At 35.2% G+C, this 17,193-nt stretch overlaps 1 protein-coding gene across 25 annotated transcripts in view; it reads right to left on the minus strand.

Moving 5' to 3' along the window:
* The window catches only part of DLG1 (discs large MAGUK scaffold protein 1), a 254,420-nt gene that overhangs the window by 57,849 nt on the left and 179,378 nt on the right, over positions 1 to 17,193 (minus strand). For all 25 annotated transcript variants that reach the window (XM_078067560.1, XM_078067591.1, XM_078067561.1 and 22 more), the window contains 2 exons: positions 15,022 to 15,178; positions 815 to 917 (listed from right to left, as the gene is read on the minus strand). In XM_078067560.1, the coding sequence (XP_077923686.1) occupies positions 815 to 917; positions 15,022 to 15,178 (260 nt within the window). The remainder of the gene's footprint in view (positions 1 to 814; positions 918 to 15,021; positions 15,179 to 17,193) is intronic.

A 17,193-nucleotide genomic window follows, 5' to 3' on the forward strand; every position in this document is an offset into this window, starting at 1 on the left:
TTTTTATTTATTTATTTGACAGAGAGAGACACAGCGAGAGAGGGAACACAAGCAGGGGGAGTGGGAGAGGGAGAAGCAAGCTTCCTGCAGAGCGGGGAGCCCGATGCGGGGCTCGATCCCAGGACCCTGGGATCATGACCTGAGCCGAAGGCAGACGCTTAACGACTGAGCCACCCAGGCGCCCCGTGTTTACGCTTTTTATATGCCGCTGAAGTTTTACTGGAGAAGTGGATATGTTGATGTACACCACTAGAGTTTTACCTATGTTTAAATATGGCATGACCTTAAGTTTTCCATTACCACATTCTTCCCCCCTAGGAACTTAGGTCATGTCCATGATACTTCACTATCTAGAAACACATTACATACCAAACTTGTATTTTTTTCTCTTTAAACAGCAATAAAGGGTATTATAAACGTATCTTAAATCTTGATATTAACAAACATAATCTAATTCAAAAGTCAGAAAAAATTGGGATGACCAAATTTTCTCTGGCAATGCTATCATTGCATATAGTTTTTATGATCCTTTGGGATCACTGAGTTAGTAAAGGTATGTGTTTGGTTAGAGGACAGATTTTAAAAAATAAACACTTAAAAATTAATCCAAATAACAGTGAAATACTCAAATTCCTACATCCTACTGAACACACTTTGACCTGGATTGTGAAGTAGGTTCAGACTAAACAAACACTAGATTAATAAAAGAGATCAAAACATAAAAATGTTAAGCTTGGAAAGTTAAACATTATTAAGAGGAAGAATTCTAAAACCTCAATTAAACAACAAACACAGACAGCAAGAATTTTATTACCTTCAGGCCGATATTGCGCAACAATCGTGACCGCTTGGCCAGCATTTTTCAAAGCAGCTGCTGCTTGCTCATGGCTGGCAGTTCTGAGGTCAACACTGTTTACCTGTAAATAAAATTGAATCTTAAATTTGAAAGAAATTGTTCATACTGATTAGAAACCACAATAGCCTGTTCTTTGAGTAGGCACAGAAAAAAAATTACACGCAATAACTTTATCACTAAAATATCTTCTTGTTCCAATTTACTAAAGTATATCATGGAGTAAAAATATTACTATCAATGAAAGCAATTTTATTCACTAAGAATACTTTGCTTAACATCAAGTGAGCAAAACCAAAACATCTTTTTAAAAAGATTTTATTTATTTATTTGACAGAGAGAGAGACAGCGAGAGAGGAAACACAAGCAGGGGGAGTGGGAGAGGGAGATGCAGGCTTCCCGCTGATCAGGGAGCCCAATGCGGGGCTCGATCCCAGGACCCTAGGATCATGATCTGAGCCTAAGGCAGTCGCCCAACAACTGAGCCACCCAGGTGCCCCAAAATCAAAACATTTTCTTCCAGGTTTTCCAGGAAGTTGCCTACCAATCTCTTGGGAAACATACCTTAATTTGATAACTTGAAATATCAACAAATGTCATCATATTGTGCAGCTTATTTCACTAGTAACTCAAACAACAGGAGGGACATTCATTTCGTATGCAGCATCCTTTCAATTTCTGCCATACTTTCACTCCTATTACTCATTTCAGTTCCAACTGTCTTCCCCAAACTAAGATTCCATTCTTTTGGAGTAAAGTATTAATAGCTCAAATTTCAAAGACTGACATTTAAATAGAGTAAATGTTATCAAATGAACAAGGAGACGTGTTTTGAAGACAGGGCCCTTCCTTGGGTAAATAATTACTGAGGTGATCAATTCCACTCGAAAGTAAGCAACTTAATTCTTATTTCTGAAAGGCTGCCAATACCTAGTATATACTGCAAGCACACTGTCTTAAGACACTGTGCCTTTTCCACTATTAGCAAAACTTAAATGGACATTCATGGGAGCATTATATTTGAATGGTAATAGCTTTAAATACTTAAGTTGTTTTTTCCCCCTAAAAATCATCAGTGAATAGGCTACAGTAATGCTTTCTTGAAACCTTGATCAAATATTTTTGGAAAGGAAGAACTGTCAAGCCATTTTTATATGAAAGTGTGTTTTGTCGACATCAAATCTCAAACCTGTTAAAGATCATATACCAATTTTGGAAAAAATGACTATGAGCCCAGAAATTCTTGGGATTATAAAATTTATATAAAAGAACATTTTAACCATGTAAAGACCTGACATTTGGTATTATCTATAAAGGATGTTATTATGCAGCTAAGTTAAAACAAATACACTTTTTAAAAAAAAGTTTTTATTTAAATTCCAGTTAGTTAACATACAGAGTAATGTGAGTTTCAGGCATACAATTTAATGATTCAACACTTCCATACAATACCCAGTGCACATCACAACAAGTGCACTCCTTAATCCCCATTGCCTATTTAACCCATCCCCCCACCCACCTCCCCTCTGGTAACCATCCATTTTTTTCCTCTATAGTTAAGAGTGTTTTATGGTTTGCCTCTCTCTTTTTCCCCTCTGCTCATGTTTTCTTTCTTAAATTCCACATATTAGTGAAATCATATGGTATGTTTTTCTCTGACTTACTTTGCTTAGCATAATATTCTCTAGTTCCATCTATGTCATTGCAAATGGCAAGAGTTCATTCTTTTTTATGGCTGAGTAATATTCCAGTGTGTGTGTGTGTGTGTGTGTGTGTGTGTGTGTGTACATAAATGTATATAAAATACCTCACATCTTTTTTTTTTTTTTTTATAATACACCACATCTTTATCCATTCATCAGTCCATGGACATTTGGGTTGTTTTTGTATTTGGCTATTGTAGATAATGCTGCTATAAATACTGGGGTACATGTATCCCTTTGAATTAGTATTTTTGTATTCTTTGGGTAAATACCTAGTAGTTCTTGAATGAAAATCAAGATCAAAAAAACTTTAATCTAAAGAAATGTAACACAATGTAATGTGCTTTTATTGGAGATAATTTCTAGCTGAAGGCTATAAAAAAAACACAATGTATAAATAGTTTTACCTTGAGCATAAAGTAGAATTTCTAATTCCCTGAAAAACAAATTAGTGAAGAAATATAAAAGAAGATAAATTTTCATAGATAATTGCAGGAAATATTATAATTCTTTTTTTCTTTAACATCTTCCTTCCTTCAGGGCGCCTGGGTGGCTCAGTCGTTAAACGTCTGTCTTCGGCTCAGGTCACGATCCCAGGGTCCTGGGATCGATCGAGTCCCGCATCGGGCTCCCTTCTCCGCGGGAGGCCTGCTTCTCCCTCTCCCACTCCCCCTGCTTGTGTTCCCTCTCTCGCTGTGTCTCTGTCAAATAAATAAAGAAAATCTTTAAAAAAAAAAAAAAATCTCCTTCCTTCCTTTCTCTGAGAGCGAGCGAGCAAGGAGGGGGGGAGAGAGAGGGGCAGGCAGACTCTGTGCTGAGTTCAGAGCCCAACATAGGGCTCGATCCCACGACCCTGAGATCATGACCTGAGCCAAAATCAAGAATCTGATGTTTAACCGACTTGAGCCACCCAAGCATCCTGAAAAGATTATAATTTTTAATGAATTATTCCTGAGCAGCAAATCTTTTTGCTACAGAAAAGATCTGGACATCTTGTATAGATTCAAAAAAGAATAATTTAGTAAGACTACAAATTATAAAAACTTTCTAAAATATCACCAAACATTTTAATAGAAGATACATTATCAAGGATATTTTAAAAGAAATCCTTGCACTGAGAGACATATTTGTGTAAACAGCCTTAAGGTTACTTTTTTTTACACTATCACTTAAAAAATTTACATAAAACCCACATTTTTGAAGTGTACAATTCAGTGGTTCTTAGTATCTTCAAAAGGATGTGTAATTAGCACTATGATCTAATTCCAAACATTTTCATCACTTCAAAAAGAAACCCACTACCCATTAGCAGCCATTCCCCTTCTCCCTTAGCTCCTGGCAACTACTAATCTACTTTCTGTCTCCATGGATTTATCTATTCTGTACATTTTAAATAAATGGGATACTATGATATGTGGCCATTAGTGTCTAGCTTCTTGCACTTAGCATACTTTCATGGTTCATCTTTGTTGTAGCATGTATCAGTGTCCCATTACTTACTACGGTTGAATAATATTCTATCATATAGATACTCCACATTTTATCTGCATTTTAACTTTATTCCTAGGTGTTTTACTCTTATAAGTGAAACTGTTTTCTTTCTTTTTTTTTTTTTTTTTAAGACTTATTTATCTTAAGGGGGGAGAAGGAAGGAGGGGGGAAGGCAGAGGGGGAGAGAGAGAGAGAGAGAGTGAGAGTGCAAGGCAGGGAGAGGCAGAGGGAGAGAATGAGAATCCTCAAGCAGACTCCCTGCTGAGCAAGGAGCCTGAAGTGGCACTTGATTCCAGGACCCTGGAAATCAAGAGTTGGATGCTCAACCGACTGAGCCACCCAGGTACCCCTTCTTAATTTCACTTTCAGGTAGTTCAATGTTGGTATATACAAATACAGCTGTTTCTTGTACAGTGGTTTTCTGTCCTGCAAACTTGCTGAACTTGTCTATTAACTCTAATAGCTTTTTTATTGTTATTGCTGGATTTTCTAAGATTGTCTGTATGTAAGAGATCATGACATCTGCAAATAGAGATAGTTTTCCTTCACTGTTTTAAATCTGGAAGCCTTTTATTTCTTTTTCTTGCCTAACTGCCCTGTTTAAAAACTCCAGTATGATGTTGAATACAGGTGACAAGAGTAGACACCCTTGTCTTGTTTATGATCTTAGAGGGAAAGACGTAATGGTGTTGGTTTCAAGAAGTGCTTTTTCTGTGTCTATTGAGATGATTGTGTCATTTATGTCCTTTACTCTATTAATACAGTGCTTACTTTGATTAGTTTTCTAATGCTGAACCAACCATTCATTTCTTGGATAAATTTCACTTGGTTATGGTATATAGTCCTTTTTTTAATTCTGGTATATAATGTTTTTTATCATTCTGTCTCCAGTTTGCAATTTTGTTGAGGATTTTTACATCTCTAAGGATGTAAGGAATATTGGTTTGTTGTTTTCTCCTATTATGTCTTTGTCTGGTTTGATAAAAGAACAATACTGTCCTCCTAGAATGAGTTGGGAAGTGTTCTTCATGCCTATTCCTTTTTGGGGGAAGTCTGTGAATGACTGGTGTTGATTCTTTAGATGTTTGGTAGACCGTACCAGTGAAACCATCTGGTCCTGGGCTCTTACCTTTGTGAAATGTTTTATCAATTCAGTCTCTTTAATTGTTATAGGTCTATACGGATTTTCAATTTCTTTTTGAGTCAGTTTCAATAGTTCATGTCTTTCTAGAAATTCATCAACAATGATATAATATATACAATATATACTATATCATATATAATCTATAGAACATACACATTATAAAATGTACTTTGTCTTTAGTAACAATTTTTATCTTAGTTTTCTTTGTATGACATCAGTATAGTCACTCCAGGTGTTTCCTGATTACTGCCTGCATAGTATATCCTTTCCAACCTTTTAATCTTTGTTGAAAAGTAAACCACTGTCTTTGAATCTAAAATGTGTCTGTCATAGACAGCATATAGTTGGATCCTGTTTTTTTTTAAAGATTTATTTGAGAGAGAGGGAAAGCACGTGCATGCACATGCAAGGTGGGTAGGGGTAGAGGCAGAGGGAGACTCAAACAGACTCCCCAGTGAGCATGGAGCCCGACACAGGGCTCGATCTCACGATCCTGAGATTGTGACCTGGGCCAAAACCAAGAGTCAGACGATCAACTGACTCAGCCACCCAGGTGCACCCCGGATCCTGTTTTTGTTTTTTTTTTTAAATCTACCCTGTTAATATCTGTCTTTTAATTAGAGTGTTTAATTCATTTACATTTAATGTAGTTATTGAAAAAGATTTGTGTCATCTATTTTGCTATTTGTTTTCTTCATGTCTGATATCTTTTCTGTTCCTTCATTCCTCCATTTCTACCTTCTTTTGTTAAACAGATAATTTCTAGTGTACCATTTTAACTCCCTTGTTTATTATATATATTTTCAGCTATTTATCTTAGTGGTTCCCTCTGGATTATAATTAACATAGTGTTCTACACTTTGGATTATACCATCTTAATTTCATTGGTATATAAAACTCTGTGCCCTCTACCTGCCTTGTGATACTACTGTCACATAAATTACATCTTTTTAAAATGTGTGCCCATCAGCACAGATTTAAATTATTGCTTTATTCAGTTGTCTTTTGAATCAGGAGAAAAAAGGAGTTACAAACAAAAAATACACTTCTACTGTATTACATTTATCTATGTAGTTACCTTTAACAACACTCTTTATTTCTTCATATGGATTTAGGTTACTGTCTACTGTCCTTTTATTTTAGTCTGAAGGATTCCCTTTAGTATTTCTTGCAGGACAGATCTACTAGAGATGAACTTCCTCAGCTTTTGTTTACTTGGGAATGTCTTGATTTGTCATTTCTGAAGGATAGTTTTGCTCCTGGATATAGAATCCTTGGTTAATAACTTTTTTTCTTTCAGAACTTTGAGTATGTCATCCTACTGTCTTCTGGCTTCCATGGTTTTTGATAAGAAATCACTGTTAATATTATTGAAGATTCCCTGTATGTAATGAATCATTTCTCTCTACTATCAAGATTCAATATTTGTCTTTTGACAGTTGGATTATGATATGTGCATAGTATGGATCTCTTCAAATTTATTCTACTTGGAGTGCATCACTAAGCTTCTCAGATGCGTACAATATTTTTCCATCACATTTTGAAAGTTTTCAGTCATTATTTACTCAATCTTTCTGGCACTTCCTAGCTCTCCTGTCATTCTGTGACTTCATTACGTATATGCTATACACTTGATGATATCCCCACAAGGTTTTGAGGCTCTTAATTTTTTTCTTTTCCTGTTCTTCATCTGGATAATCTCAAGAGATGTATCTTCAAGTTTGCTGATTTTTTCTTCTGCTAGCTCATAGCTGTTGTTGAGTTTGTCTAGAGCACTTCTGCTTTTTAGTTATTGTATCTTTCAACTCCAGAGTTTCTATTTGGTTCTTCTTTATAATAGAAATCTCTTTATTGGTATTCTCTACCTGCTGAGATATTGTTCCTTTATTTTTCCTTTCATTATTTAGTTCTTTGAACATATTTAAAATATCTGATTTAATGTCTTGGTTTAGTAAATCCAATGTTCTGCTTCCTAAGGGACAGTTTCTATTGACTGCTTTCCCCGCCCCGTGTATAGGCCACATTTTCTTGTTTATCTGCATGTCTCATGATTTTTTTGTGGAAAACTAGACACTTAAAATAATATAATGTAGCAACTCTAGAAATCAGATATGTCCTCCTGCCCAGGGCTTGTTATTGTTGTGGCTTACGATAGTCGGTTTTGGTGACTTTTCTGGTTTTGGTGAAATTTCTATGAAATTTGTATTTTTTGATGTGTTTGCCAATGAAGTCTCTGCCTGGTTAGCTTGGTGGTCAGTTAACGACTGGAAAGAGATTTTGTTTAATGCCTGGACTCTTTGCTCAAGGGCTCTGTTTACATGTTGGGTAATGCCTTCAAAACACAGCTAGGCAACTGATAACTCTGCCTTGTCACTTTCTGTCCACCCAGAGCCTCATGATCAGTCAGAGGTGAGAGGTTAGGACCTTTTCAGGTCTTTCCTAAATATGCAGTGTCCAGAACATACATGTGTCTTCCTAGAGTCCAAGGAATATGTCAGAGTTTTTCAAAGGCCTTAATGGAGACTCATTCCCCAGTTTATCCTTTTAAGCTTTTGATTAACATACTGTTTGCTTCAACTATTATCCAACGTCTCAGGCAGTCATATGTGCCTCTAATTGTTTTGACAAATACCCCAGGGAAAAACGCTTTTGCATTAGTGGAGCTCTGATTCAGGTCAAAACAGAGAGCTTTGCAAATGGGTTCTTAAAGAACCACCAGACAGGTCAAATTATGACAATTCTCTGGGAAAGACGCTCTGAAAGTTCTACTTGCATCTTGCTCTCTAGTGGCTGTGAGGTTACTGATTTTCACTATAAATGGACTATTTCTCAAGACTAATGTGATGCTGGAGAGCAGAGGATGGGACTTAAGCAAGTTAATACTCCAAAAGCTCCCTCTTATGAAGATTTAGCTTTTTTTTTTGGAATAAACTTCCTGAATTGCTGCAAGCCTTTGGTTAAATTCCAGAGTTCTGAACAACTTCATTTTGACAATTTTGGCTACTTTTCTCACTTTCTTTATAGAGGAGAGAAGTCTTTTGGGTCACTTGTGATTCTAAGATTCTATGAGTCTAAATTTTTAGCAAACATAAATTGTATTCTACACCATACTTCTCATAACTGGAATAACTGTAATACCTAATTTATACCATACTGAAAACTACAGTGTTTTATATATGTAATGAATCTTGATTTCAAAAGCTTCTTTCTTCAACAAAATTAAATTTATCAGAAAGAATATTTTATAAAACCTATGATTTATTTCCATGCTTTCCCAAATAACTTATTTATACTTTTCTCAGTGATGTGGGTTATCATTAAGAACACCAATAAAAGGGATGGTCTTTAGAATAGTAGTTTACAAAGTTTGGTCCCCAGAGCAGCAACATCAGTATCTCATGAAAACTTGTTAGAAATATAGAATTTTAGATCCTACCCAAGTCATACTGAATTGAAAACTTCAGGGATGGGGTCTAAGAATCTGTTTTTTTTTTGTTTTTTTTTTTTGTTTTTTGTTTTTTTTTTAAAGATTTTATTTATTTATTTGAGAGAGAGAGAATGAGAGAGAGCACATGAGAGGGGGGAGGGTCAGAGGGAGAAGCAGACTCCCTGCCGAGCAGGGAGCCCGATGTGGGACTCGATCCAGGGACTCCAGGATCATGACCTGAGCTGAAGGCAGTCGCTTAACCAACTGAGCCACCCAGGCACCCTAAGAATCTGTTTTTTAACAAGGCCTTGAAGTGATCCTGATTCAAGATGAAGACTGAAAACAGCTAAATTTTGTCTAATGAGGTACTTAAATTAGTTTCTTCCTGACTAACAGGCTTTTCTTTTAGTTTTGAGTATCTTTTTTCATGTTTTCCTCCTGAGGTTTTTCCTACTGCTCTCAGGCTACTTCCCTGGAGAAGTTTAGTAAGCATTAAAATGTTAAGGCTATTGATGCATATAGCCTAACATAAGGCTGTATGTAACTTACACTCACATTAGGGTGAGCAAGTGGCCTGGACTGTCTTGGATTTTCAGTTTTAAAATCAAGACTAAAGGCATTTCCAGACATGGGGCTTTCAGTGCTAAAGCTGGGAAAGTTCTGGGTGAACGAGTTTGCGCTGGTCAGTCTAACATACTGTAGCAGTATGTCAGTGACCCATATAAAATTGTCCCACATGGACAATTTAAAAAAACATCTATTTTTGCTTTGAATATTTTGCACCTAACTCTAAGCCAACTGAAAATTTATTTTGACACAAAGTGTGAAGTAAGGCTCTAAGCTAATTTTATTCCCCCAAACAACTAGCTAATTAGTCTAACATTTATTTTTAACAAATTCATTCCTTTCCACCAATTTGTCCTTATCACACTATAACTTATTTAAAAAATTTAAATTACAGTATGAAATTACAAGCAATAAAATGTAAAAATTTGAACAGTTCAGTTGAAAGAATTTTCAACAACTGTATACATGCATGAAACCACAAATGCAAACAAGATATATACATTTTCCATCATCCAACTCAGAAATTTCCATCATACCTCTTTATAATCAGTATAATTACCAGCAACCACTGACTTCTCTCACTAGAAATTATTGTCTACTTATGATTATCATGTAACTGGAATCTTACTGTATGTGTTTTTGTGGTGTTTTTACTCAATGTGATGTTCTTTAGTGTTATCTATGCTGTTGTGTTTCAGTAGTTTGTTATTTATTGGTAAGTAGCGTTATATTATATAAATGTACTCCAACTTATTTAGCTACTTGACTATTGATGGACACTTGAGTCATTTCCAGATCTAAATTATTATTAATAAGGCTGTTATGAACATTTCTCTGTTAAGTGTTTCTGTAGACGATTTCTTGGGTAAAATCTGGGTGATAAGGTTAGTTGTATGTTTAATTTCTCAAAAACTTCCCCCAAAATTCTTGTAGTGACTGTACAATATGCCCAACAGTAATGAATGAGAGCTACCAGTGCACCACATCCTCACCAATGTTTGTCATCAATTTTTTTTTTTTTAGCCATTCAACTGGGTGAGATATGGGATATATGCTGGCCCTCCACAGTTAAAAATCCACATATAACTTTTGACTTTTCAAAATCTTAACTAATAATAGCCTACTGTTGACTAGAAGTCTTACCAATTGTATATGTATTATATATTTTATTCTTACAATAAACTACAGAAAATGTTATTAAGAAAATCATGGGGGCGGGGGCGGCACCTGGCTTAGTCAGTTCTAAGTGTCTGACTCTTGATATCAGCTGAGGTTGAGCCCCGCTATCCCATCAGGCTCCCTGCTCAGTGGAAAGTCTGATTGTCTCCTTCTCCCTCTGCTCCCCCCCTCACTCATGTGCTTTCTCTCTCTCTCTCAAATAATAAATCTTAAAAAGAAAATCATAAGGAAAATACATTTAGTATACTAGACTGTATTTATCCAAAAAATCTGCATATAAGTGGACGCATGCAGTTCAACCCCGTTGTTCAAGGATCACCTGTATCTCCTTTTATTTAGGCATAATTTACCTTCAATAAATTCATCTTTTTAGCTTACAGTTAAGAGTTTGACAACTGCATATGTTGTGTAGACACTGTCACGAGATACAGAAAACCCTTAAGACTGATTTTTTTTTTTAAGATTTTATTATTTATTTGACAGAGAGAGACACAGCGAGAGAGGGAACACAAGCAGGGGGAGTGGGAGAGGGAGAAGCAGGCTTCCCGCGGAGCAGGGAGACAGACCAACGCAGGGCTCGATCCCAGGACCCTGGGATCATGACCTGAGCCGAAGGCAGACGCTTAACCATCTGAGCCACCCAGGCGCCCCTAGAAATTTAGTTCTATCATCCATTTCAAATTAATTTTTGTAGATGATGAGTGATAAGGACACAAATTTCTTTTTTCTTTTGTCTACTTATTCTATCAATTATGGAAGAAGGTGTTTAAATCCCCAACTTGACTGTAGATTTTTCCATTTCTTTCCTTAGTTCTGGCAATTTTTGCTTCATGTATTTTGAATGAATTATTAGGCACATGCACACTGAACACTGTTATGTCTTCATGATTAAATAATGTTTTTCATCATTATAAAAAAATCTATCAATAATACTATTTGTCTTGAAGTGTATTTTGCCTCACAGGAGTATGTCACACCATCTTTCATATTTTGTTTATATAGTTTACTTTCTTCTACTCTCTTACTTAGAACATATGAGTCTTTATATATTTAAAGTGAATTTCTGGTGAAGAGTATATATTTGGGTCTTGGTTTTTTTTTGAACCAAGCTAATAATTTCTGCATCTTAAGAGTGTTAACTGCAATGTAGATACTAACAGAGTTGGATTTCAATCTCACATCTTCATATTGCTTTCTACTTCCTCTTTTTTTCCCTCCTTTTCTGCCTCTGTTTGTAAGAAGCACGTATTTTTTCGTATTTCACTTTATTCCCTGTATTGAATTTTTAAAACTACAGCTCTTGGGAGTATTTCTAGGGCTTCCTCCAGAAATAATGACATGTAAATATAAGATCTCACAGTCCACTTTCAAATAATTTTATATCACTTCACAAACTATGAGAAACACTAGTATAATTCCATTTTCCCTGTCAATTTGTGCTCTAGTGCCCTTATATTTTACTTCTGTATGTCAATAACCCCTAGTATATAATGCAATTATTTTTGTTTTAAATAGCTAATAATCTTACCAAATATGTACAATTATTTTTTAAAAAATTAAAAAATGTATATTTTATATTTATCCAGGTACCCCTTCTGTTGTTCTTAATTTGCTTCTGCAGATCTAGGGTTTCATCTGATATAATTTCTCCTTAACCAGAACAATTTCTTCTAGTATTTCTTGTAGGTTTGCAAGGGACAAATTCTCTAAGCTGCTTGTCTGTTTGAAAATGTCTTTATTTCAACTTCATTTCTCTTAAATAATTTCACTGGATATAGGATTCTAGATTTACAGTTTTTTCCTTAAGCACTTTAAAGATATCCTTCAGTTGGCTTTGCCTTCTAATATTTCCATCGAGAAGTCAGTTGTCATTTGTATTGTTCCTATGTAGGTAATGTGTTGTTTCTAAGACTGCTTTTAACAAGTGCTCTTTAGTGTAGCTTTCTAGTATATCTAGGTCATGTTTGCTGAGCTTCATAGACCTGTGGGTTGGTATTTTTCATCAGTTTTAGAAAATAGTCATTATGTTTTCAGAGATTCTGTCTCCTCTTTATTAGATTGATGCTGTTCCATAGATCTTGGATGCTCTGGTCTGCTTTTTCTTCCCAAATTCTACACACTGCCCCTTAAGTTTCACGTTGGAAACTTTGTCTGTCTTATGCTCAAGTTCACGGATTCCTTCCTTTGTTGAGTCCAGTGTGCTATTAAGTCTTTTAAATAAAATTTTCATTTTTGACAGTTTTTTTTTTAATTTCTAGCCATTCCATGGATCCTTTTTTGTAGTATTGATGTCTTTGTCTAAATTCTCCAATCTTTTCATCCATATTTTCTACCTTTACTCCTGTATTCTTTAGTATTTTTCATCATCACCTCATCCTCATCATGATTTTATCATACTTATTTTCAAGTCCGTGTTTGATAAATTCAACATCTGAGCCTTCTCGATTTAATTCTATTGACTGCTTTCTGTCTTGACAACTAGTTTTCTTTTCTTCCTTTTTTTGCATGTTTTGTAATTTTTAATTGTAAAATAGACAATTTCAGATAAAATAACAATAGAGGCTGAAACAAGTACTATTTAATCCCAGAATAGGGAACAACCCTTGTGTTGGGCCACAACAGTGGGGGGAACTACAACTATATTTTATTGCAGTTTTAATTAAGTTTAGCTTCAGATGTTCTGAGAGCAGGATTAAGACATTTTCCCCTGAGGGACGTAAGGTGGGAGTATTAGCATTAGATCCTGGAGACTACCAGGATCACTTAGTGTTTTATAGCAGAACTACTGACTTTTAAAACTGTCTGCTTTATAAACCTGCTGCCAGCTTTAAGTTCTCTTTGTTCTCAAGATCTGTCCCAGGCTTGCTGTGTCTTGGAGATTTCACTCTGTCCACATAGTCTCAGAGGGCTTTTTCTGAACTCTCTTATCTCCCCCCAACCCTTATATCTTAACAGCTCAAGTACAGAGTTCCCAGGGCTGGTTTTCACAGATCTGCCCAAGGTCCCCTATTTTTATTGAGCAGGTACCTTGTATGATTCAGGAATGATTTTTTTCTCAGTTCTCTTCTGTTGGTTCCCAACCTTTGGTTTATTGCATCTGAGCACTCAGTGAAGACCAATGGGAAAGAGTTGACAGGTGTTAAGACTTGCTCTGTGGCTTCCTAGAATTTTTATTAGTTTTTCTAGTCCGTGATGCCATTACATGTTAGGTACAGTTTTGGCTGGTTTCCCCCGTCCCCATCTATTCTTTCTCTTTCTCCCATCACTCTATCAAGTACTACTGAAAACAAACTCACAATGTAAAATTTAGAATAAAACAATTTATCACAGGTCACATGTATTAGTTACCTATAAGCTTCAAAAAACAGAACTATTACTTATAGCACTTAAGATAAAATAAAGGAAAAATCTAAAAGAATATTAGAAACTATAAATAACAAAGACTCCACAAAAACCACCAAGACAGACTGAAAAAAAAAAACCAGAAAGAATTTCTAGAAAGCAAAGAGTACTCTGAAATTAAAAAATTAGTTTTGGCTTAAAGAGCAGATGAAGAAAATTTATGAACTAGAAAACAGATATGACTGAAATTAAGTACAAGGAGAGAGAGTTGATAAATATAAAATTGGGGTTAAAAGACATGCAGAACAGAAAGATAATATCCTCTCAAAGGAACTGAAGGAGGACAGAATCCACACAATGTGGGAAAGGCAAAATTTGAAAAAATACTGGCTAAGATTCCAGAATTGATTAAAGACAGGACTCCTCTGATCCAGGAAGCAGAATGAATCCCAAACAGAATAAATAAAATGCTAGACATAAACACATTTTAGTTAAACTGTAGTATACCAAAAAAAGTAAGAGACTTTAAAAAGCAGTCAGTGGAAAAAAAGAAAAACAAACCAAATCACTTGCAAACAAGATACAGTGCAGATCTTCTTCGTAAATAGCAACAAAAGAAGCCAGATAGCATAAAACAGTATCTTCAAAGTACTGATAGACAACAGCTGTCAACCTAGCACTTTAGACTGAATTATATTTACAAGTGAGGGTGAAATAAAGATAATTTGATGAAGCAAATATCAAGCCAAAAAGAGCCATATTAATATCAGGCAACATAGCTTCTAGGGTAAAAACCATTACTATAAAGAGGATTATTACATAATGATAAAAAATTTCAACTCACCAGGAAGGAATAATGATTCTAAACTTAGATGCATCTAATAATATAGTTTCAAAGATATAAAAATTAAACATCACTGCAAGGACAAACTGCTAAACCCACCATCACATTCAGAAGCTTAAAAAATTTCTTTTAATAATAGATCAAACAGACAACAAGTTAAAGTATAAAGAAGATCTGCACTACACAAATAAACATACAGATAACCTTGGAGTCAACAAATAGAGAATACATACTTTCTTCAAGCACATTTATAAAGACTGACCTGCTTACAGGTAAGTCAAATATCAAAAGAAAATCTATCCTATAGAACATGTTCTCTGACAACACTGCAATCCTACAATTCAGTTGCAAAATGGTAAGAAAATAACCAAAATATCTCCCATAACTTTAGGATGTAAAAAACAAAACTTTTAATAATAGGTCAGGTCATAGTTATAATAATAAAAACATAATTTGATTAACATATCCTACCGATATAATACGATCTCCTTTTCTGAGCTCTCCACTAAGATCAGCAGGTCCTCCAGCCAAGATAAAGGAAATAAATATTCCTTCTCCATCTTCACCTCCTACAATGTTGAAACCAAGGCCTGTTGAGCCACGATGAAGAACAACTTTCCTAGGTTCCCTAAAAAATTAGGAAAATATTGAACACCTTAGAAATTTTATATAGAACTTGACATTGTATCAGTGAGAATGCTCTACTGATAACTCTTATATTATCACACTATAAAGAAAGCTAGATGAAAGTTAAAAAGGTTTTCAAGACAGAGTAGAGATTCCAAGAGGCTTAGAAATTAAAAGGAAAAATTCTAATTTTAAATAAAAGCTAAAAACCCATGTTAAAAACCAATGATTTTTGTTAAAAAACAAACATGAAACTAAAACAAAAAGGAGAAAAAAATTGTGGTAATTAAAAAAAATAATGACATAAAGAACCTACTCAAGAAATATATACACTTAAGAAAAGCTGATGTTGTACACATCTTATTACCTAGGAAGCAGTCACTGCCCTTACTTCCTAGATGTTGTAAAAGGCAGATAAACCTTTGTCTTAGAAAAGGTAGGCCCTTTTTCCAGTCTCAAAAGGATGAATCATGACTAACCTAAGCCAGTCATAGCAATCTCATTCCTCTTTGCTAAGTTGAGGCTAAGACCCTATTTTGGCCTCTGAGAAATAAAGGTAAATTTTATTGTCATTTCCCAAGGAAAGATAGACTGTAACAAAAACAAAGCACATTTTGTTCCCTTCCCCACCCAAAATAACCCCCACACAAAAAATGAACAATAAAATCCCATTACTGATTTAGACATATTCTAACCATGAAGGTAAGACCAGAAGAATCCCAGGGACACCATGGACCTAAGGGTTGCTACACAATTGCTGGAACTGCCCATCTCTAAACTTTTTATATAAAATAATTATTTTTTACTTCTTAAGTCACATACTTCCATCTCTCTCTCTCTCTGCTGTTCACCCATTCTAAGATGAGCCTTCTCCCCCATCCCCTATTTTTTAAAATCTCTGAAATCAGAATATAGCTTACCACTACTAGTGTTTAACATTTGCTGCCAGTTATAAATGGTTGTGTGAATACCATTTATACCTCTGGTAAGACCATGAAAATTCCAGCAGCAGGTATGATGAGATACAGAATATCATTTGAAATTAGAATGTACCATATTTGGTAAATATTTTAAAAATTTAACTGGATTTTTCTAGAACATTTCAAAAAGCTATTGGTAACAAAAGGCTTAACAGAAGTAATTTTTTTTAAAAGATTTTATTTATTTGACAGAGAGAGAGAGAGAGAGAGAGAGAGAGAGAGAGAGAGCGCGCGCGTGCGCACAAGCAGGGGGAGCGGCAGGGAGAGGGGAAAGCAGACTCCCTGCTGAGCAGGGAGACCAATGTGGGCGGGGCTCAATCCCAGGACCTTTGGATCATGACCTGAGCAGAAGGCAGATGCTTAACTATCTGAGCCACCCAGGCGCCCCCAGAGGTAAGTATTTTTAAAAAATGAATTTTAGGGATCCTTCCATATAATGTGGAATTAATCTTAAGTATTTGCTAAAAGCCTAAACTGGCATTTTCTAGTCATACATAGGTTTTCATCACTAATCAGCTTTCTTTGCCAGTTCCCTTACAGGGTTAACAAAATTATACTTTCTTATCAAATATAGCAAAACCAAGTAATTGTTTAGAAAATATTAAACACATATACACATATATAAAAAAAATGGACTAATAAATCCAAATTCAGGAAAATAGTTCACTTGGTGAGGCAGTGTAGGAGAGGCAGGATAGGATCAGGGCACAAAATAGGTTACGCTATATTGATGTTTTATTTCACTGTTAGATGATGGACTCACAGTTTAGGGTTTCTACTACTTTAAAACATATATGGAGGAAGTGGGAGGGGGGATGGGTTAAATGGGTGATGGGTATTAAGGATGACACTTGTGATGAGTCCTGGGTGTTTTTTGTAAGTGATGAATCACTAAATTCTACACCTGAAACTAACATTACACTGTGTGCTAACTAATTGGAATTTAAATAAAAACTTGAAAAGAAAAAAATATATTTGTATGAAGCAAAAAGCCACACATATATATGAATTAGTTTTATATAAATATAAATTTTAT

This window comes from Halichoerus grypus, chromosome 1, assembly GCF_964656455.1.
Source record: "Halichoerus grypus chromosome 1, mHalGry1.hap1.1, whole genome shotgun sequence".
Lineage (NCBI taxonomy): Eukaryota > Metazoa > Chordata > Mammalia > Carnivora > Phocidae > Halichoerus > Halichoerus grypus.